This window comes from Gymnodraco acuticeps, unplaced genomic scaffold (assembly GCF_902827175.1).
Source record: "Gymnodraco acuticeps unplaced genomic scaffold, fGymAcu1.1, whole genome shotgun sequence".
In the NCBI taxonomy this organism is placed as follows: domain Eukaryota; kingdom Metazoa; phylum Chordata; class Actinopteri; order Perciformes; family Bathydraconidae; genus Gymnodraco; species Gymnodraco acuticeps.
Window position 1 is genome coordinate 493,377 of NW_022992357.1, and position 20,785 is coordinate 514,161.

At 39.8% G+C, this 20,785-nt stretch overlaps 2 protein-coding genes across 3 annotated transcripts; one reads left to right on the forward strand and one right to left on the reverse strand.

Moving 5' to 3' along the window:
- Positions 1-410: 410 nt before the first annotated feature.
- lhcgr (luteinizing hormone/choriogonadotropin receptor) lies at positions 411-13,701 on the forward strand. Its single transcript, XM_034209659.1, has 11 exons — positions 411-583; positions 2,818-2,889; positions 6,241-6,315; positions 6,564-6,638; positions 7,842-7,916; positions 8,200-8,277; positions 8,418-8,486; positions 8,916-8,990; positions 11,523-11,711; positions 11,869-11,922; positions 12,552-13,701. The coding sequence occupies exons 1-11, from the start codon at positions 420-422 to the stop codon at positions 13,699-13,701; spliced, it is 2,076 nt and encodes a 691-aa protein (XP_034065550.1). The 5' UTR covers positions 411-419.
- Positions 13,702-15,561: 1,860 nt separating this feature from the next.
- gtf2a1l (general transcription factor IIA, 1-like) lies at positions 15,562-20,370 on the reverse strand. Of its 2 annotated transcripts, none has more exons than XM_034209664.1 (9): positions 20,191-20,370; positions 19,733-19,834; positions 19,459-19,582; positions 19,323-19,372; positions 18,250-18,343; positions 17,605-18,164; positions 16,617-16,853; positions 16,406-16,495; positions 15,562-16,314 (listed from the first exon to the last, which is right to left on the reverse strand). In XM_034209664.1, exons 1-9 carry the CDS (start codon positions 20,215-20,217, stop codon positions 16,207-16,209), a joined length of 1,392 nt encoding a protein of 463 aa, XP_034065555.1. In that variant the 5' UTR covers positions 20,218-20,370; the 3' UTR covers positions 15,562-16,206. The 2 variants fall into 2 exon arrangements, with proteins under 2 accessions (XP_034065555.1, XP_034065556.1); XM_034209665.1 differs by having other exon boundaries at positions 19,733-19,853; positions 20,191-20,250.
- Between the last annotated feature and the right edge of the window lie 415 nt (positions 20,371-20,785).

The following is a 20,785-nucleotide window of genomic DNA, read 5'->3' on the forward strand; positions in this document are numbered from 1 at the left end:
TTACATAAGAACACAAACTTAAATCTTAAAATGTACAGCATGCAATGGCAAATGTATAAAAGTATAAATGATAGGCTATAGCAAAAACTTGCAAATCCCAAACATTACATTCAGTATTTGATAAAGCTGTTATTGTCTCCACCCACTAAACGTCACAACTCAACAGCTCAGCTGTCAAAGAAAAGTTTCTCTTTAATCTTCCAGACGGCCAGCAATCTTGCACTTACGACTTCCCCTGAAGGCAGCAGTAGATCGAGCGCATGTGGAGGAACGACCGGAACTTTATTTAGCCTTTAGTCCTGATTATTTTTTCCTGATAGTTATTTTCCTGAGCTGATCTTCTCGAACTTTGAGGAGATTCAGTAGAGTTTTTGTCTTTACTTTTACTAAAACCCGAAGTGAGTGGCCCAGTGTCAGGCATGGCTCCCCGGGCGGTCTGGCTCCTGCTCGCGCTGTCCGGTGTCCTGTCCGCGCGCTCCTGCTGGGCTTATAGCTGTCCGGCCATCTGCCACTGCAAGGCCGACACTCTGCGGTGCAGCAGGGACACTCAGCTGGCCTCTCGGGCGGTATCCCTGCCTCGACTGTAAGTAGCCCAAATCCCTCCAGCTTCAGCGGTGACAGTAGACAAACCTCTGTGATCCCCCTGTAAGGGTCTGGTGCTTCCCACTGCCACTCAGTGTTGGGCAAGTTACTTCCAAAATGTAATATATTACATATTACTTATTACTCTCTTTTCAAAGTAATAAGTTACATTACAATATTACTGTCTCTGAAATGTAATGAGTTACACTACTTTAGTTACTTTTTAAGTTACTTTAGCAAAATAACCGCAAAAGAATGGCTAGGTATTTTAAATGCTAAAATGTAGTTTAGTGCAGCTCATTATACATCCAATGAAGGGCAATGTGGAGCATAACAACTGTGTAGGCCCTTAAGGCTACTAACAACTTGTACACGGCTTAATTGAATACTCGATTCTGATTGTAAATTCTTAACATGTGACACGTTGTTAATACAGTACAGACCACTGTCAAGGACTAAAATGAAGGTTGCTAAGGAAAGAAAGAGAAAGGAAAATAGGTTAAAAGACGGAGCGCTGGACGTCAGATAAATTACCAGAAGAAGGCAGAGAGGAAGTGAATAATAACAGGACACGGAATGGTCTCTGAAGTTTGTTTAGTATATGGCCGTGTACAGGCCCGGTTCCAGAACAAAATGACTCAGGGTGCCTCTGAGATTACAGGCGGCGCAGTAGTAGTAGGTTTACATGAGCAATAGTGACCGGCAACAGCAATGAAAAATAGCATTGATGATCCCCAATGAACAGATTATGGCATTTGTTATGTTTTGAAACCAAGCAAGTGAGAACATTTAAAGTGAGTTAAAAGTGCAATCCTGAAATATTTCATATAGTCCAAAGAAAAGCACAAAAGCTTCAAAACTGTACTGATAAAACAAATGAGAACATATTGTAAATCAAGGCAAATATTATTTGAACCAGCTCATGGTTTGAAATGGCAAACATTGAAAAGCAAAATTATTATTAAAACCATGTACTAAATCATCACCTTGGTCCCATCATATACTCTGGGAAGAGAACATTTACTGTCCTTGAAAACTGGTATCACATCATCATGTGAGGTTGACTTTGTGACCTGGAGAACATTTCAGCTGCAACATTAGCTCGTTGATAAGCTTGGGATAAGATAGTTTTGTAGCCATTCGTGGTGAAGGCATCTGTGCTATTGTATGCATTATTTTGTACCCAACATTTCTACAGGCATGGCAGAATATGGCACTATTTTCTCATGAATATTCTAGCCCTTGTCTATTTGTATACCACGAGCTGCAAAATGACCACCTAACCCCACTGTACAGGCTGGTACTTGTTTAGATATTCCTGGGCAGGCTCTGTTTTGCCGTGGTATCCTGGCTGGCACCTGCGGGCCGCAGAGGGGCTGCGTAGTTTCGGGCAACGAAGAGTGCTGCTCCGGGGTTGAGGGCGGCGAGTCAGGCGGGGAGTAAGCTAGTGTCCACAACGGAGGGTCACGTGATGTCCCCATCTGGCCTGTTGCTACGGTCTGCAGTAGATGCAGTGTTGCTGGCGTTTAGTGATGGTTGCTTTAACCATTTTCATATAAATGATTTTCCACAGATGTGTGTCACTGCTGTGGAAGCACTTTGGAAATGATGCACGCGCAGCGGAGCAGGTCACGCGCACCTGACACAATTTGTTGTTAGTATTTTTCGCTCCGTTCTCTTTTTTGAATAGAGGGTGCATAACATTCAACTGCCCCGAAGATCCCGACGCGAAGCCTGAAGGGTAAACACCAGGTTTACTAATCTACCCGCACAATTTGTCTGGTGTCGGAATGTCTCGCTATGTTAGTACATTGTTAAAAAACAAAACACCATTTAATTTCGGGTAAAAATGTGTTGTAAATGCGTTACTGAGTATTGTAACGGGTAATATATTACCCACATTTAATTAGTAATGCGTTACATTACTTCGTTACAGCAAAAAGTAATATGTTGTAACTCCGTTACTTTTGTAACGCGTTACACCCAACACTGTTGCCACTGTGCTACTTCAGTGACTTTTACTCTCTCTTTTAGGACTTATTGTGTTTGGCTTGTCACTTACCATTTGCATTTCCCTCACTGTCACTGAGCTATTCATAGAAGGACTTGTTAATGAGGTTTTTCTTGTTAATTATCAAACTTGTACATTATTTTATCATAAGTGTAATTTTGAAAGATAACATGGATATCCATTCTTGATTGTGTAATTAATCATTTTACTTGTGAATCTCACAGAAGGTTCAGCCACCTGCCCATGAAAGAAGTCCCCACTCATGCTTTCACGGAGCTGATAAACATTACAGTAATGTAAGTTTCTTGTTTTTCCTTTTATATTTCAGTTGGTTCAATACATATATAGTACAAGTATACAGCTTTTGCTAAATGTTAAGAACTAATCAGGTCAATTATGCAATTTACATATACAATACAGTTAAAGGTGCTAGTCATTACAATTAAGTTCATTTGCTGATGCTTTTATCCTAAGCAACTTGAGGATTCCAGAACAGCAAGAATCATAAGCTTTGAAAAAAAATTATAGAATTTAGACATAACATTAAACTAAACTAAAAATAATACATTTTACTGACCCTGAAAATTGCCCTGGGATTTTAAAACAATTCTAAACTACTTGATAAAGAGTTGAATCGTACAAGTAAGAAATATTTCTACAAGCCACATTCACTTCACAACAGAGGCTTTGAAACGGGTACAACGTCTTCAAATGTTGAACGCGTATAATGTAGTTTTTTGCCATTATCTTTTGCTGTTTATGTGAATAAGCTTCTTTAAAAGACCTAAATATTGTTGTGTCCTTTCTTGTGAGGTGAACACTTGTTTAATAATATTCATTATTTCCTAACATACATCACACGTCTTCTACAGGAGATTACTTTCAATCTGTTTTTATCAAAAAGTAATGCACTTAATTCTCTAATAGCAGCTTTTAGGTGATATTTATCGTTCAGTTGTCAGAAAAAAGGTTTATCACTGTAGATGTGATTAAAATGTATTCATTTGGAGTTATCCTCCAAAAATATATAACGTGATTGTAAATGAGGGTCACCTGTTCGGACTCTTACACAGCAGTGTTCCTGCACATGTGGCTGACCTAATTCATCCATATACATCAGCCCGCCCACTCAGGTCACACATTGAAGATTGAAGATTCAACTTATTGTCATTACGTAGTACAGGTACTATGTAACGAAACAGTTTCTCTGCATTTTATAGTGTTAGGAGCAGTGGGCTACCATACGGCGCCCGGGGAGTAGTGTAGGGAACGGTGCCTTGCTCAGGGACACCTCGGTAGCACTTGGTCTTTCCTGGACTTGAACTGGTTTGTTTGTTTGTAGCCTTTATTTAACCAGGTGAAAGCCCCTTGAGATCAAAAGATCTCTTTTTCAAGGGTGACCTGCAGGACATTAGTTACACATGTAACATAAAAACAACAGAACAACAATAAGGATGACAAACAACATAATGTACAGGGTACAGTTTACAAACTCTATTTACAGAGACAGGTACTATATGAGTATCAAACAGCATGTCACCCAGCTGAGTTTTAAAATGATGCAGGGGAACCAAAGTGCTCAGTTTTAAACATGTTTGCAGACTGTTCCAATTTAGTGGAGCTGCACAACTAAAAGCTTTCTTCCCTTCCACTGGTGACCTTCCAGTTGCCAAGCCAAGTCCCTATGGACTTCGCCACAACCGCCCACATGCACAATTTACTGTCTGTCCCACGTAGGCCTACCCAGCTTAAGACCCGCGGTGATCGTGCGTTCGAGGCCGTGGCTCCTAAGCTATGGAACGCTCTGCCCGCTCATCTAGGTCTGCTGACTCTGTTGACTCCTTTAAAACTAATTTAAAGACATTCCTGTTTGGGCAGGCGTTTGGGTAACCGGTGTGCTTGATTTTATTGTATTTTATACTATGTTTTCATTTTGTTTTTATTGTGTTTTTATTGTGTTTTGGTGCTTTTATTACTTCTTAACACGTGGTCATTTATCATTGTACGATTCCTCTGATGATGTTTTATTGTTTTGTCCAGCACTTTAAAAGCGCTTTATAAATAAACTTTACTTACTTTACTTTTACTTACAGTTCAATTCAAGTCTCATTTATCCAGAAAACATGCGTTTTCACTCAAAACATACTATTTTAAACACTTGTAAACAGGCTCTTATTTGCGCATGCAGGTCCTTTGTGTTTTAAATAAGGTTGGAGAGAAAATGCCTGAATGCAAATTGAATACTTGAATAATTTGTAAATGGATGTTTTGATACAGCCTCCATTCACTTTAATTCATCAAGACTTATCTCCATGTTTGTATTCTTCGTTCACGATGGAGGCATGTCAGAAAAGCAATGTTGTCTTCACAAATTAAAGGTAAACAGGCTGAGTATTAGATATACAAATGTTCATTTTGTGGGTGATCGTTTAAACTTTTCAAAACCAGCTGACTTCAACATCTTTCCCCTTGAAAAGGCGGCAACTAACACAGGTCTATGTAGAACCAGTAAAAACGACAGTAAAACCCAATTAAAATATAAATATCTTGTAAAACAACAGAGAAATAAATAAATAAAAAGCACAACCTCTTTTCATCTTAATTAAAGATAGGTCTCCTCTTTATCATGTTTACTGCTACTAAGCACAAAGTCCTAAAGCCAGCATCCTGAATGGGTTTCAGTATTTCAATTATCATATCTCTAACAGTTTGATGAGCAGATAACGTGCGTTAGCCCGTGGTGGAATCATTTCAGCTGCTTTGTATTGAGTGTGTTTGACTTTGCTCTTCTCCTCAGGGACAAGTCTTATCAGCCTCAGATACTAGCAGTACTTCCACAATGTGTTCATTATGTTCAAATCTTGTGTCGAGTTTAAAGCGATAAAACTCATATGGGTTTAAACAACAGTGACCTTAGTCTTTTCAGCCATTAACACCTGTGTCAAGGTATACTGACGTGTGTGTGACAGTGGTGATGCAAACTCTAAATCAAGTCCTTGTCTGGATTTAAACGCTTTTTTAAAACTGTGTGGTAATTATGACACTATAATGCAATCAAAGGAGGTCATGAAAGTGAAAAAGTAAACAGTACAGATGGAGACACGTTTTTGTTTTGTTTTTTCATTTGAGATGGAGGCAGAGTGATGTTAACCTTAAGAAAAGTGTCGACTGATTACAGTAGAGTGGGGGGAAACGGTGATTACAAAAAGAAGGTGGAGGGCGGCTTCGAAGGAGAAGTCAGCCTCCATCAGAAAACAAAAGTGTTCAAGGACGGGTATAGAAGGCTTGTTGACTTTGCTTGTCTCATGAACATCTCTGTTTAGTCCTCCATTTTTAAACATCTTCACTTCCATGGCCCAGATGCATCTCTGATGTATGTTGGAGCTTTTCCAAACACGAGGTGAAGCATGTGCATGTAGTGCCCTAGAAGTGAGAACTGTTTTTGGCTGTATTTAAACATTTCCCTCATAGCTTTCTGTCCCAATATCAATCATCTCTGTCCTATTTCCAAATTAGGTGCATTGAAAAGTAAGCAAGGGAACTTTGTGTCACTTTTAATATTTTGATCTGAGGCATTTCAGGAGTTATTTGTTCACAGGCTCTTATTAATCTGTTGACTGATGTGAAGCCATGTCTTTGTGCCACAGTGTGATCTCCCAGAGCGACAGCATCACAAAGATTCAGCGACACGCCTTCCTCTCCCTCCACAGCCTGATTCAAATGTAAGCCACACTTTACCTTCCGCCGCATGTCAAATTCAAGCTGCACGATTAAAGCAATTATTCATTTGAACAGCTGGTACGTGTTTGGCATTGCATTTACCTTACAGGATTAGTCTCTCGTTATAAAGAGTGTTTAATCGTTGACTTTCAGAGCGGCTGGTGTATGAATGGGCTGTGTTTGTTTGTTGACAGCCACTGACAGCTATAGTGTAATTACTGATGCGCTTTCCTCATTTTTATTCCCACAGATCATTGCAGAATATCATCAGTCTGAGGGTTATTGAAAAAGGGGCCTTCACTGACCTGCCCAAGCTGGAATATTTGTAAGTAAAAAAAAATAGTATCAATATTCTCCTATTTAAAACCCACCTAACAGCAGGTGGGTCAGTCAACAAAACGTTCTTCATCTCTGCAGTATAGTGTGGATTTTCAACCACACGCTGAGTTGATGTAATTCAGCAAAATCTGATGATCTACTAGAGCAGGGGTGTCAAACTCAAATACATAGTGGGCCAAAATAAAACAATATGGGTACTAGTCGAGGGCCGGACTGGTTCAATGTTTATTGCAGAACTTATTGAAATGAACTTATTGCACATATTAAACCTGGAACTAACACAGCTTAAATGATTGCCTATAAAAACAACATTAAATAATCAGTTGCATTCATTTCTTATGGCTCTATCTGCAGCTTTTCCGGAGTCATTTCTTATGATTACATTTTTCCACAGGCCAACAACAGCTTCAAAAAAACTATTCCCCTCAAAGAAAAAACCAAACATGCCCTGTTGTCGTGAGAAAAAAAGTGCAGAAGGAAACATCCATTGAAACTCAGTTTGCTGCTGTGATGCTAGTTCAAACCAGATACTTGGCATCTCATCTTGGGTGCAAGTTCATCAATGTTTGGGGTCAGGCTCTGAGTGGAGGAAATCCTCAGGATTGAGTGAAGGTGTGCGTGCAATATACCGGCGGGCCAGATCTAATAGTAATTAGAAATTATCCTGCGGGCCGAAATTAAATCCACCACGGGCCTGATTTGGCCCCCGGGCCTTGAGTTTGACACATGTGTACTAGAGTAAAAGCTGTAGAAATCTTATTTGAATAGACCTTAAATGAAATAATGTATGCAGTCCAAGTCAAAAATACATTTAAAATCTAGTAATCCAAATCCTAAATACTTCCAGTAATAAACAATTTTCATCATGGAGGGAAAACAAGAAAGATGAAAAAAATGAAATATTGAAGATACAAAATAAATATAAATATGACTGTCCGACAATGTTGAAGAACATATAACATTATAAAAAACAAGGACATTTAAGGAAAACAAACTGCAAGATAAACTGGGGGGATGAGAAAACGTGTCAAAGGTCACGAGCAGACAGGGACATGATGTGTTACTGTAGATCTGAACTGGAAATTCCTCTTACTGATAAAGAAATCTGCAAACCTGTGACATTTAACAGACACTTGTAGCAAGATTTGTCCTCATCTGCTCATGATTTCTTCTGTCTGCTGCTTCACAGGAGCATCTCTAACACAGGGCTGACACACTTCCCAGACTTCACAACTATCTCTTCCCTGGCGCCGTTTATCCTCCTGTAAGTCATCACCTTTAAAAACAGTGCTTTATAAATTGGTTTAATATCTGTCTTCATGTTGCAGAACTCCATGTTATAACTCCAAGTTTATTCCGAGCCCGCTCATACTTTTTATAAATGTGCTATATAAATAAAACTTGATTTGATTTATCTATCAATGCCACATACCACCCGACTGTGTCAGTTCATCCAATGGCTCTTTTTTTGAACAAATGTGCATCATTTTGTCTAACTGATGATTAAGCCAAACAGCCTGAGTGAAGGTTATCTCTCCTGTGTGCAGAGAAATGGTAGAAAACATGGGGATCGACTTCATTCCTGCCAATTCGTTCCAGGGTATTTCAGAAGCAGATGTAGACATGTGAGTACAGGAGCCACATACTTTTGTTACCCCATTACTGGAGCTCAAGGCAATAATTTGTCTCCATATGTCATCTCAGTCGTCTGACCTTGGTGATATGTGCTTTTAACAGCAGGTTTGTCACATTGTGTCCCTCACAGGAATCTGTTTAGAAACGGCTTCAAGGATATCAAATCTCATGCATTCAACGGAACCAAGCTCAACACCCTGTAAGCATTTTGATAATCTTGTGCTAAAATAGCAACAACAATACATGCCGATACATTAGGCTGGTGATAAGTATGCTCTTTAGCTCTAAGGCTCTTCTTTTTGTAATCATTCAAAGCTGAGTGAACCGGTAAACAAGTGTTATATAAGACTAAATAAAGAGTGGATGCCCCCTTGTTTTCTTGCTCTGCCCCATACTGCTGATAGTAGATGCAGATGAGATCAGTGCGGACACCATGCAGTCTAAAAATAATGCTCATCTTCCTCAGTGTCAAGCCAAGAACACACGTAGTTAATAAATGGTTTGAGGGCCATTGTTGGCCATTAATGTGTCACCTTAGATTTTCTTTTATATTGCATGTTAACTGCTAAACTATTGTTTGGACTTGAGGTCACTTTTGTTACAGTTGTTGTTTTCTTGTCTTTTGTAGGATTTTAAGAGACAACATGTATCTCAGTGACATTGAAGAAAATGCTTTTGAAGGAGTCACCGGTCCAAGTTATCTGTAAGTGACAAAGATTTAAGTTGGTAAAACCATTCAAATCAAGGAAAATGTCATTAACCCTTAGATTCATAAGTGGGTATTTTTTGACCCGGTGAGGGGGTTTTCTTGAAGTATCTTTGTAATTAAAAAATGTTATCATTTCATAGTCCAGCTATTCCTCAAAAAACCTGTTTTGGATATCATGCCATTCAAATGTTTTATTTAAATGTTATACATTTTAAGAAATTGTAATTTTGTATTACTACCCCAAGCTTCCATAAGTGTCGCATGCATTTTATATGGAATCCTATGGGAACCGTTGATTCTTATCACCTGTGGCTGTCAGGAATACATTCACTGTAGACCACATCACAAGTGACACCTCTCAGGAAGATTATTTTACACAGCAAGATCTGATACCTGTCAATATAATAATAATAATAAAAATAATAATAATAATACATTATATTTGTATAGGGCTTTTCAAGGACTCAAAATCAAATCACTTTACAATATAAGGGAAGGTTAGGGTGGGGGGTATAGGACTATCAAACTTGATCAACCGGCATGGATTGATGGGGGGTGGGGCTATGAGTAGACAAGAGGAGAAGAGATGAGTTTTGAAAAGGGACTGGAATACTGTGAGGGTCTCAGAATAGCGGAGATATTTGCATCAATATGTTCAAAACGTTTTCTTTATAACATTTTTTTTTTAAATTATAAAATTATAAATTGTGAAAAATTAAATATAAAATATTTCTAGTGAGAACCAAAATATAATACTAAATATTATACAAGTGATTTCTCTTAACCAAAATGGCAAAAATGGCATAAAAACATATTATTCTAATACGGGTCCTTTTTGACCCACTTATAGAAGAGTCTAGGGTCCAGTCACTCGTGCATCTAAGGGTTAAACAATCAGTGGTGGTAGACGTGTTATTGGGATTTGTTTGTAGTGTTTGTTTGCAACTGCAGCCAATAGCAGCTTTCAGTAAAAGCTTTTCAAAACCACCGTACACCTACCAAACAGACAGTCAGCAGCTAATGAGACATGTATTGAGATTGAACTAAAACATATAAATGATTTGCATTCAACATTTTACCAAAACTTGCTTAAAGGAGCTTAAAGGCATCATGATTTCTATTGCGCTAGAATTTGAAAGTACGCAGCCGAAAAAGATCTGCCCCTTCCTTCAGACTTCCTTACTGAGCCCCTCCTCCAACACACACGAACGCGCACATGACCAATGAGGGCACGAGATAAGTTTGTGCACAGATGGAAGGCTGACAGGCAGGTAGGCCATCCAGTTATTTTAGCCGGGCCGGCTGGTCGTGCTTTTTACAGTACTACGGCTTCCACAGATGAACATTTTTTATGTATTAATTGTCAAAGCATTTAATATATTTATTGCTATCGGGATGTTAAGAGCATTCCATGGAATATAACAAAAAGTGTTTCTGAAGTGAATTACCTACCCCACCTTTAATGTGGGATTTTGACATTGTGGCCTATTAACACAAAGCTAATTTTAAGCACTTTGTATGTTTTACAGCTGAGCAGTTTATTCTATGAAAAAGCATTTCATGTTGTACACTGAATGTATGATTAAATGTGAAATACTCCTCCAAAGTAACTACAAACTATGTCTGGTAAATGAATGTTGTGTATGAGTAAAATATATATTCTGTGAACTGTATATCTATCCCAGTTGAAGATGTACCAGTTCCTAAAAAGTTATAGACAAGAGGTCAAAACACAAAATCAGAAATGTATGATAAAGTTAAATACCAGAGAGGACAGACCTACATTCTCTATCTGTTGATGTTTGAATCAACAGCATTTAGGTTACCATATCTTAACTGGGCCAGTGAAGCATGATTAATATTCATAACCATGTTTATAATTTATTGTTTAAACATTAGGGTGGTGACAGCCTGTCTGTGTAAACAAACAACAAGGCGAGAAGCACTGCTGAATTCTGATTATTGAACAAATATCCCGGCCTGATGCACATGCAGTTCGCAAGGTCTCTGATTGCAAGTAACCTTGTGTTACAGATATCACATTTTCTTTTATCTTAGTTATGAATTACAGATGTGTGTGTGGTTATAACGGCCATGCAGGAAAAGCTAAAGGTCTTCCTTTTGCTCGTCCTGGGCCTAAAGAGCACCATCCGGGTATTTTCATGTTCAATGAATATAAGAAAAACAAGTACGTGAGGGAGCGAAGTCCTAAGTGTTGTTTTTCTAAAATGTGTTCAGCCCGTGTCAGTAATTACAACCTTTATTCTGCAATTACGTTTTTTTGTGTGAATTAGCACCTCTTGTAGAAAGACCTTGATGGCTTGTTGAAAATGAAAACCTTTAATTAGGGGTTTTCTGCCACTGTCAGATTCAGCAGAAAAATGCCTGAGATAGTTTTATATAATTATAAACAAAACACTAATGGCTCTTCCTGTTGGAAAGACTTTGTAACCCTCTAACAGTCAAATTATTGAAACACAATATCTCCACTGAAATTAATGTTTATATTTTCCGTGTTTGATGCAGGGATGTTTCCTTCACACCTCTGAGGTCCCTCCCCCGAAAAGGATTGGGGCAGGTGAGGTATCTGAACGCCAGCTCTGCCTTTGCTCTGAAGACCCTCCCCCCCCCGGAGAGCCTGGCCGAGCTGCTGAACGCAGAACTCACGTACTCCAGCCACTGCTGCGCTTTCGACACATGGCGGCGGAAACAAAGGTAACCCACCACTGCTCCCGGAGATATACAAATCCATTCACATCTGCACAAAGAACAAAAGCTCTGTCCTGTGAATACTGATCATCAGTAGTAGGAACAGCAGTTGAGATTACTGGCATTTTCTGTGGTCTAACATTTTTCTCTTTTTTATTTAAAGGGAAAGTGCCTTAAAGAACTTGTCAAAGTTGTGTGATCTCAGCACAACTGAAAAGTAAGTGACTTCACTGTCCATTAAGAGACTGTACTAAAATAATTGGTGTTGGGAGGGAGGTGCATTTTAAAGTTCAAGTTTAAGATTACGACATTATGGATACTTTTTCCCGGGACCATCCCATTCATTTTCAATGGCCTTAAAAGTGCATAGATTATTTGACATAGTTTAAACCTAATAGATTGATATTCTAACATAGCACCCACATTGAACCAATGGATAAGCAAAGCAATTGTAATTGGGAAAATACTTGGCGAAAAAAAAAATAACAAAGCCTGTTTACTTAATAATAATCACATCTCAATATTTTAACCAATGTCACTTCATCTGACACTTTTAATTTTAACTTCTAATAATTATATTAAACACAACTAACTCTCTGGATAAAGATGAACTTTGAGTCCCCGAAAATAAACATCCACCTTTATTGTTTCTTAAAACTGACATAATTGATCTAACGTTGGCTCACCTTAAAACATTCGAGTAATCTATTTAGAAAACAATACTATAATAAAAGACAAAACTTATCTGACTCCTCTCCTCTCTTAATTGTAATACTTTCACTTACGCAGGTCATTTTGTTAAATCAATGTTTCTGTAATTGTTTTTTACATATCTGTATTCTTCAGAGAGCCTACCGAAGATATTATGGATTTGATCGATGACATCACCTTTCAGTATCCTGACCTGGAATTTGAGTGTGTCAACAGCCCCTTCGTCAAGTGCACTCCAACGCCGGATGACTTTAACCCCTGTGAGGACCTGCTGGGCTTCCCCCTCCTGCGCTGTCTCACCTGTATCATCACGGTGTTCGCTGTGACCGGTAACCTGGCTGTTCTGGCTATGCTGCTCATCAGCAAACACAAGCTAACCGTCTCCAGGTTCCTCATGTGTAACCTGGCCTTCGCCGACCTGTGCATGGGGCTCTACCTGATGCTCATTGCCTTCATGGACATCATCTCCCGCCACGAGTACTACAACCATGCGACTGACTGGCAGACCGGGCCCGGGTGTGGAACAGCAGGGTTTTTAACGGTGTTCTCCAGCGAGCTATCAGTATACACACTGACAGTGATTAGCCTTGAACGCTGGCACACCATCACCAATGCCATGCAAGTCAACAAGAGGCTACGGATGCACCATGTAACGGCCTTAATGGGGGCAGGCTGGGTCTTCTCTCTGCTGGTGGCCCTGCTCCCTCTTGTGGGGGTCAGCAGTTACAGCAAAGTGAGCATCTGTCTGCCCATGGACATCGACTCGCTGGCCTCTCAGATCTACGTTGTGGCCGTGCTCATTCTCAATGTAGCTGCTTTCCTGTTGGTCTGCTACTGTTACATATGCATATATCTGAGTGTTCGCAATCCGGAGCACTCTACCCGTCTTGGAGACACCAGAATTGCCAAGCGCATGGCTGTGCTCATTTTCACAGACTTTCTTTGCATGGCCCCGATCTCCTTCTTCGCCATTTCTGCTGCCCTGAAGATGCCCCTGATAACCGTGTCCCACTCAAAGATTCTGCTCATCCTGTTTTATCCCATCAACTCCCTCTGCAATCCTTTCTTGTACACCCTCTTCACACGGGCGATCAGGAAGGACGTGGGCCTGCTGCTGAGTCGCTGCGGCTGCTGCAGCTCTGACGCTGACTGGTTCAGGTCGCCGACTCTGGCTTCACATCCCCACTGCAGTCAAAAAACACCCAAAACTAAAACTAACTCACTGAGCTTCTATGCTTTTCACATCAAGATGAAGGATGGTTTTCTAAAAAAAGGGGCCACATGATCAACACTGAGAACTGTATCATGATTGCATTGTATTATGAAGGCAGCATTTAAGGTCAGGGTGAAGAGATTCTCTGTCTTGTACATGGAAGGCATCAGATCAGATTTGATCTCTGTTCATTTACAAAGTGAGAATTTCAGGTGCTGCTGCCTCCTTTTCTGCACATGTGAGGCGGTACAAAGAAGCAGATGGAGCAAGCAGGAATGGGGGTGAAAACGGGCCAGTTTGTTTGCAAAGGTGTCCTAAATCATGGATTGTTATTGTTATAATGATCCGAAAACTGTAAAAACAGACTTTGTGTAAGAGACAAAGAGTTCTAAGGATGAGTTTTGATTGATGTTTTAATCCTTATAAAGGTCAAGATTTTTTGTTTGAATATTATGAGGTAAATGTGACCAAAGGAAAGTATTTTGCTTGCTACAGATGAGTTTTAGTGCCATCTATTGTTGTGTTGATGTACTCAGGAGACATTTGGACTTTAAGACTGCAGCATGTCACATCAGCCAAGACTCTGGGGCCGTTTCTCAATCGTGAGTACGCTTGCTTGGTAGCACATGTCTTCCGAGTCACTTCCTTCAGAAGCTAGGCAAGAATCCTTCCTGGCATTCGGAAAACGAAGAGTGGAACAGGCTAGCAAGTGTGCAGGTGTGCGTCATATGAGAGGCCCCGCCTTACATTTTCCGCCACAGATTTAGGGAAATTGGTCCGTGCGCAAAGCATTGTGGGGATTTGAAGGACGCAAAGTCTACCCATGTGCAGCCTCGAAATTTCCCCCAAACCAAGGACGCGGCCTCTGTGGAATTCCAAGTATGCTGGACATTGGAACCGTCCTGCTGCGCCACTTGATAACGTAGCATCCTTGAAATATTGGCTTGGAAGCCAATATCCTCGCGATTGAGAAACGGCCCGGGTGTTTCTCAATCGCGAGTAAAGCTGCTGCAGAGCCACTATTTCAAGCATACTACGTCATTGAGTGCCGCCGAAGTACTATTCCAATCTCCAGCATACTTGGAATTCTACCGAGCCCGGCGTACTTCGTTAGGAGAAATGTCGAGGCTGCACATGTGTAGACTCCGCGGTCTTAAAATCCCCACAATGCTTTGCGCACGGACTAATTTCCAAATCTTTGGCGGAAATCACGATCCATTTAAGGCGGGGCCTCCCATATGACGCACACCTGTTAGCCTGTTCCACAATTCTTTGTTTTCCGAGGCTAGGAAGGATTCTTGCCTCGCTTCTGAAGCAAGTGACTCGGTAATTAAAAATGCTGTTAAAATGTCCTCGATTTCCACAATGAGACATTTTGGAAATTTTAAAAGTGTGGTAAGTTACTTATGCTAACTGTCTTTTACAATGGGTTTTCTCATTTAAAAAAAAATACTACTCGGCATCTTAGAAACTTTTGTTTGGGTTCTTCCCGTCACCACTGCTGAAATCCAGAGATAGGATTGTATCTACTGCTGTAATATTTATTAATCTAATCTCTCTCTGAAATCGTACTTGATAAATATGCTGAAAAGACACACATTTGCATAATTTCATTGAACTCTAGGATCTGTGTGGCACATTACATTTGAATCTTTTTTAGGAGATCTGCCCTCTGATTTCATATCCTGTTTATATTCTACCCTCCGATTGAACTTGGAAACCACTGCTATGAATTGCTTTTACTATGTGTGAACGTGCAAACTGCAGTTCAATATTTGAAGATAGTGTTTAACAAAATGTTAAAGAAAGAAAAAGGCCTACACCAAAGAATGAAAGACCCACTTTTAGTTATTACTGGAGCTGTCACACAAGCCTTTATGTTTTCGTTCAGCTGTGAGAAGCTAGTCGAGTGTTTTTCTAAAACAGTCACACATTAAATCGATTGTAGTGTCCATGCTGGCTTTTATAAATGAACTGTGTCGTATTCCAGTGAATTTGCATGCAGCCGTTTGGTTCAATAGTGAAAAGAAAACAAACACACTTAGTTCATTAGGTAAATAATGTAACAAGGCAACAAAGGCTTTGTCAGGGTTGTCAGAAAGAAAAGGGTTAATTGAATGCAGCACAACAGTGCAGTTCTGTGTATTTGAAGCATAATTAAAGTCAAGGCATTACTACAAATCAAACAGCAAATTAGGTACCTTCAAAGCAACATGATCATGACAGAAGAAAATATATTCCAGGTCAAATAATCTTTTGCTCTACTAATAAAGAAAAGTATTTTCAGGTAAATATTTAACAACAGAAATTCATGCCGTCTGTCTCAGTACACTTTATCCAGAAGCAACGCTGAATGTAATTGGTTGTTACATTTTAAATGACTTGCGGTATTGTTCTGATAATTACATAATGAAAAACTAAAGTATCAGTGATTTCACACAGAGGTGTTTAACTGCCTTCTCTGCGAGCCAAATGACACCACCAAGAGGTCTAAATTCACTGATTATTTTTCCCTTTTGGATCAGTTTCCCGTCGCTCTACATGATGATCTGATGCGTTGAAGAGTGCTGATGCTCATCACCACTCGGCCTCTCCGACAGCTTTAGAGAACACGTAGTCCCTGCCTCCGTAACACATCACTCCGTCTTTCAAATGAAACTTCCAGCGGTTCTTGCTGCGATGGATCTGCAATAGAGAGAACACATTAAGTCAGTAATCATGCCTTGGGTTTGTTGAGAGGCAAATGATGGCCAATGTAGGGGCGAATTGTTCCTACTTTGTCATACTGGCAGACGATTACATTGTCAGTGTCAAAGAGATCTGGGATGTCCTGCTCGTGCACATCATCGCCTGAGTTCAAAGGATCCTAATTGATAGGAAATACAAACTATTTAATTTTCCAGGTAAATAGCCACAGACCATCTGTTTCTTATACAGTGGGGAAAAATAATCAGGATAACATGTACATCCAGCTTAATCTCACTAACCTCTTCAACTGCTTCGGCGAGATCTGCTCCCTCGCTGTCGCTGCTGGAGGAGACGCTGTTTCCGTCGCTGCTTCCCTCCCCCTCCTGCAGGGCCTTTATGGCCTCTGCGTTGATTATACCCAGAAAGTCGTTCTCTTCCATGGGACCTCCCTCTTCCTCCTCCATGTCCGAGTTCCCCGCAGGACCATCCAGCTGAACGATGTCCGACAGCTCATTGTAGTTGAAGTCCAGGTCCAGCTTAGCAGGAATTGCGAGAAAAAATAAGTAAACTGTTATGCCATGAGATTGTAATTTATTTGAATAATTCAAGATTTGACACCTGAACTGGCTTGAGTTAATAGCACAGCAATCTGTTTTATAGCAGTAGAAATGTAATGCCATTAATGTTGATTGAGTCAAAACGTCTTGAAACAGTACATAAGTGCTCCCTTTATGGTTAATTGTAACATTTATTTTAGATGTATTAAAGGGCAACCTCAACTATTTAGTATTGATCTTCAATAAAGTTAGGAAACTCATTAAGTTAAAAACAGTACGTTCGAAACCAACAGAGGCCAATTGGTCATAACCTCCGTCCCTAGTATCCTCATGCTTCGAAAATGCTGGATCCTACACTTCCTACGATGCAGTTCACTGTCATTTATTATACCCTCTATACCTGGTAAACGTCTATATTTTTTTATTTTAAGTACAAACCTCAACTTTGTAAAAGTAGTTAAGTTTCCCTTTAAAAAAAATAGTCCAACAGAAATACATTATACGCTTTGAGATCAACAGCCCTGTAGCTTAGCATCAAGCCTAGAACTCCAATCCAAGAAATACCAATAAATTAATAATTATTATTAATTAGTGAGCTTTAAGAATGCTGGAGGACAAATTATGTTTCCTTTGGACAGACCTAGAGTAGCAATTTCCTCCTGAATCCAGGCTTTATGCTAAGCTAAGCTAACCAGGTGCTGGCTCCGAGTGTATATTCGTTTCAAATTACCCCAAGAACAGGATCAGACTGGTTGTCATTCTTAGCTGGCGCTAGGTTCCTCGCCCTTTCTGCCTTCTCTCTCTCCTCCTCAATCACTTCTTTCAGGATGTCATCAATGTCTCGGCTCTTAAACTGTGCCGTCTGAGTCAAAGCCTCCTCGCTGCTGATCTGCTCTAATAACTGACTGCAGGGTGAGGCGTTCATACTGAGGTTCACAGGTTCGCGTTGTGGACTCTGCTCATTTTCTTCCAGGTTGATGTCTGGCTCTGGAGAGCGGGCCCCTTGAAGCTGCGATGGCTCAGCAGCAGGAACTTGAGGTGGTTGGGGGACACTCTTCTCCTGACAAGGGGGGATATCAACCTGTGAATGTCGCGGCAGTTGAAGAGAAAAAGCTGGAACAGAGGGTGGATCCACCTCCTGAGGCCGAGTGGTTTTTGGTGGGACAGTAGATGACTGGGGGGCAGGAGCTTCCCTCCCCACAAACACTCTCTGCATGGTTCGGGATATAAGAGGCTGACCTGCTGGAGCCTGAGTGACCACAACAGGAACGTTGACCTTGTAAAGTTGACCTCAGTGACACAAAAATATCTGCAATTAGTACAAAAAAATAAAACATATTTATGCCAATAAATAACAGGTACATTTGTTGTGTACCAGAGGCGGTTTGAAGAGTGACTCCAGCTGGTATCTGCACAGGGTACGATAACCCAGCAGGAAGAGAGAAAGTAGCAATTGTCTCGGAGTTGGTCTGAAATGAAAAAAACATAATCAATCATATTAAAAAAGGTAATGTTTTACATTAACACTGTAATAGTGTCTGATGGTGCTTAAATAAGTGTAACAGTTTTCCCTTTGTCTCAGTCCATGAATGATGTTCAGGTCATTTCACAATATAATTTCAAAAGTGTTTTTAGGGTTCATAATTACCGGTAGAAAATTCAGGTTTTCAAATATGTACTCAAGTTGGTCAAATTCCATAAGTAAGTATCTGATTTTAAATCAAATCAAATCTATTATAAATTGAACAGAATTCATTTTTCAATTAAAGTTACCGGCAACCAAATGAAGCCTAAATGTAAACAATCACACAATTTGTCAAATGTTTCATTGTTTTATTTACTTTTTAACAAGAGAGGAAGAAGTATCCCAGAGGCAGGGTTAGGTTTTTTTTTGCATTTTGCTGCCCTCAGCAAGATTTTAGCACACAGAAGCTGTATACGTTTTTTGGGAGTTTGATTTATTTTAAATTAACACAAATACAAAATTAAAACCTATAATTGCACACTAAAACCATTATTTAAAAACAATTATTATTATTATTATTACAATTATTTTAAAAAGAACAATTTCACATAAACCTCTGAATTTTACTGGGGCTGTTCAAATTGATTTTGGGGGGGAGGGGGTGCCATAGTTTATGGGCGCTGTACGCAATATAGGCGTAGTTATGTTAGTATAAGATAATAAGATGTACTTTGTTGATCCAAAATCGTGAAAATATTTATTTAATTTTTTTCTCCCCAATTTCCAGCGCGCCCGATGGGTTGATGCGCCCTTAGCATTCGCCTATACTGCCTGTATTAAGTGATTACATTGACAACAAAGAATATCAGTTGCTTTTTACATTTAACTAAGTATGGTTATGTTTTGCTTTTGTATGTGCCCCTGACTTCAAGAGCTACATGAGGACATGGAGGCGATGTCCTGGAAAGCTTGATGACACTTGCCTTCATTGGGAAACTGTGGATATTGTGACTCGCAGGGATCACAACTGAGGCTGAGAGAAAAGAGCAGAGAGCAGAGCAGGTGATGCAAATATCAAGCAAGCATGAAGCAGTTCATGGCAGAAGCCTGCTGTGTTACCTGTGAGTTCTTGATCTGTCCGACTGTAGCTGGCAGGGAGCTGCAGCACAAAGTTGGATGAGTTGATATTATTTTTTCTGAAGTCTTCCATTGCTTTTGACTGCATCATCTTTGCCTCCCAAAGCTGCACAGCAAGAAAAAACAGCAGTCTGACTTCTTGCTATGCTGTAAACTTCCTCGCTAGATGGACTAACTTTACTGGAACTGACAGCTTGAGTCAAGATGAGAATAATATCTATTTTTAGAGATAAATATGGTTATGAATGAAACTCACATGTCTTAAATCATCCAGGACGCGGTCTTCAAGCCCTTCATCCAAAAAGAGCTCCCGCATACTCTCAATCACATCATCAATTATGGACAAGTAGAGTTTGGCCTGCAGTTATTTTCAGAAACTGCAAGTCAGAAGCTGTGAGCCGCTTGTGATTTGTGTGTTTTGATAAGCAATATAGGCTACACAATTCCCAAAACGTCAATAATTCAATTAAGAGTGTGCTACATAGAAAGCCATGTGAACTAATTGATAGATTTTACAAAAAAAGAAATGGCCTTAGTACATGATTGATTTTCCTCCACTGAGCGTTACCTTGAGGCTCAGAAATTGCCTAACTGTGCTGTCTGGAGCGCTTTTATTATGCTACTCAAGTCAATGTACATACAGATACAGGCCACACACACCAGTGTTGCTAGTAGTTAGCTCATAGCAAAAGTAGCTTAAAAAACGTTGCTTACCACTGGGCCTGTGTTGTTGTTCAGCATGATTCAGGGCAAAAATACCTTCTAGTCGTCGACAGTGGACTTTGGCAACATAATACACAAAGCTAACGGTGATACAGTCACATTGTTTTGCTCGCACCAACTTGACGTCAAGTGAACACAGGTGGTAATAATCAAGCTCCACCAAGAGTTGTGATTGGTGCAATGACCGCCATGTTTGTTTAGTTGGTCTCAAAGCAGCCTAATTATGACTTTTACAATATGTTTTTAATAGTAGGCTATAGCCTAATGTACTAATTATAACACAATTTAATTATTATTTGTATTTGTCCTTTAAAAAAAATTTTTTTTTAAATGTTTAAATCTTTTTCAAGCTCTCCTTTAGATATGGTGGGGGGATAGTGAATAGCAGTAGGCCACTTTACATTCATCCAGAACCAACTGGGACCTCAACAACATTCATATGGCTGCTGCAGTGGTTTAGTTGTCAGAAGCTCAAATGAAACATGTGGATTTCGATACTCAAACAGAACCTTTCAATATTTTAGTTTTTAAGTTACCCTCAATAGAATCGTCACACTATTTCACATGTTTCACTGCGTGCAGGGCT

Excerpts from the sequence above, each read along its gene's own strand:
- gtf2a1l (XM_034209664.1), bottom strand. The coding sequence starts at position 20,217 with ATGCTGAACAACAACACAGGCCCAGTG. Across the intron at positions 19,373-19,458 it reads GACAGATCAAGAACTCACAG|CCTCAGTTGTGATCCCTGCG; the intron begins GTAACACAGCAG and ends CTTTTCTCTCAG. Across the intron at positions 16,854-17,604 it reads AGTCTGATCCTGTTCTTGGG|CTGGACCTGGACTTCAACTA; the intron begins GTAATTTGAAAC and ends ATTCCTGCTAAG.
- lhcgr (XM_034209659.1), top strand. The coding sequence starts at position 420 with ATGGCTCCCCGGGCGGTCTGGCTCCTGCTCGCGCTGTCCGGTGTCCTG. Across the intron at positions 2,890-6,240 it reads CTGATAAACATTACAGTAAT|TGTGATCTCCCAGAGCGACA; the intron begins GTAAGTTTCTTG and ends TTTGTGCCACAG. Across the intron at positions 8,991-11,522 it reads GTCACCGGTCCAAGTTATCT|GGATGTTTCCTTCACACCTC; the intron begins GTAAGTGACAAA and ends TGTTTGATGCAG.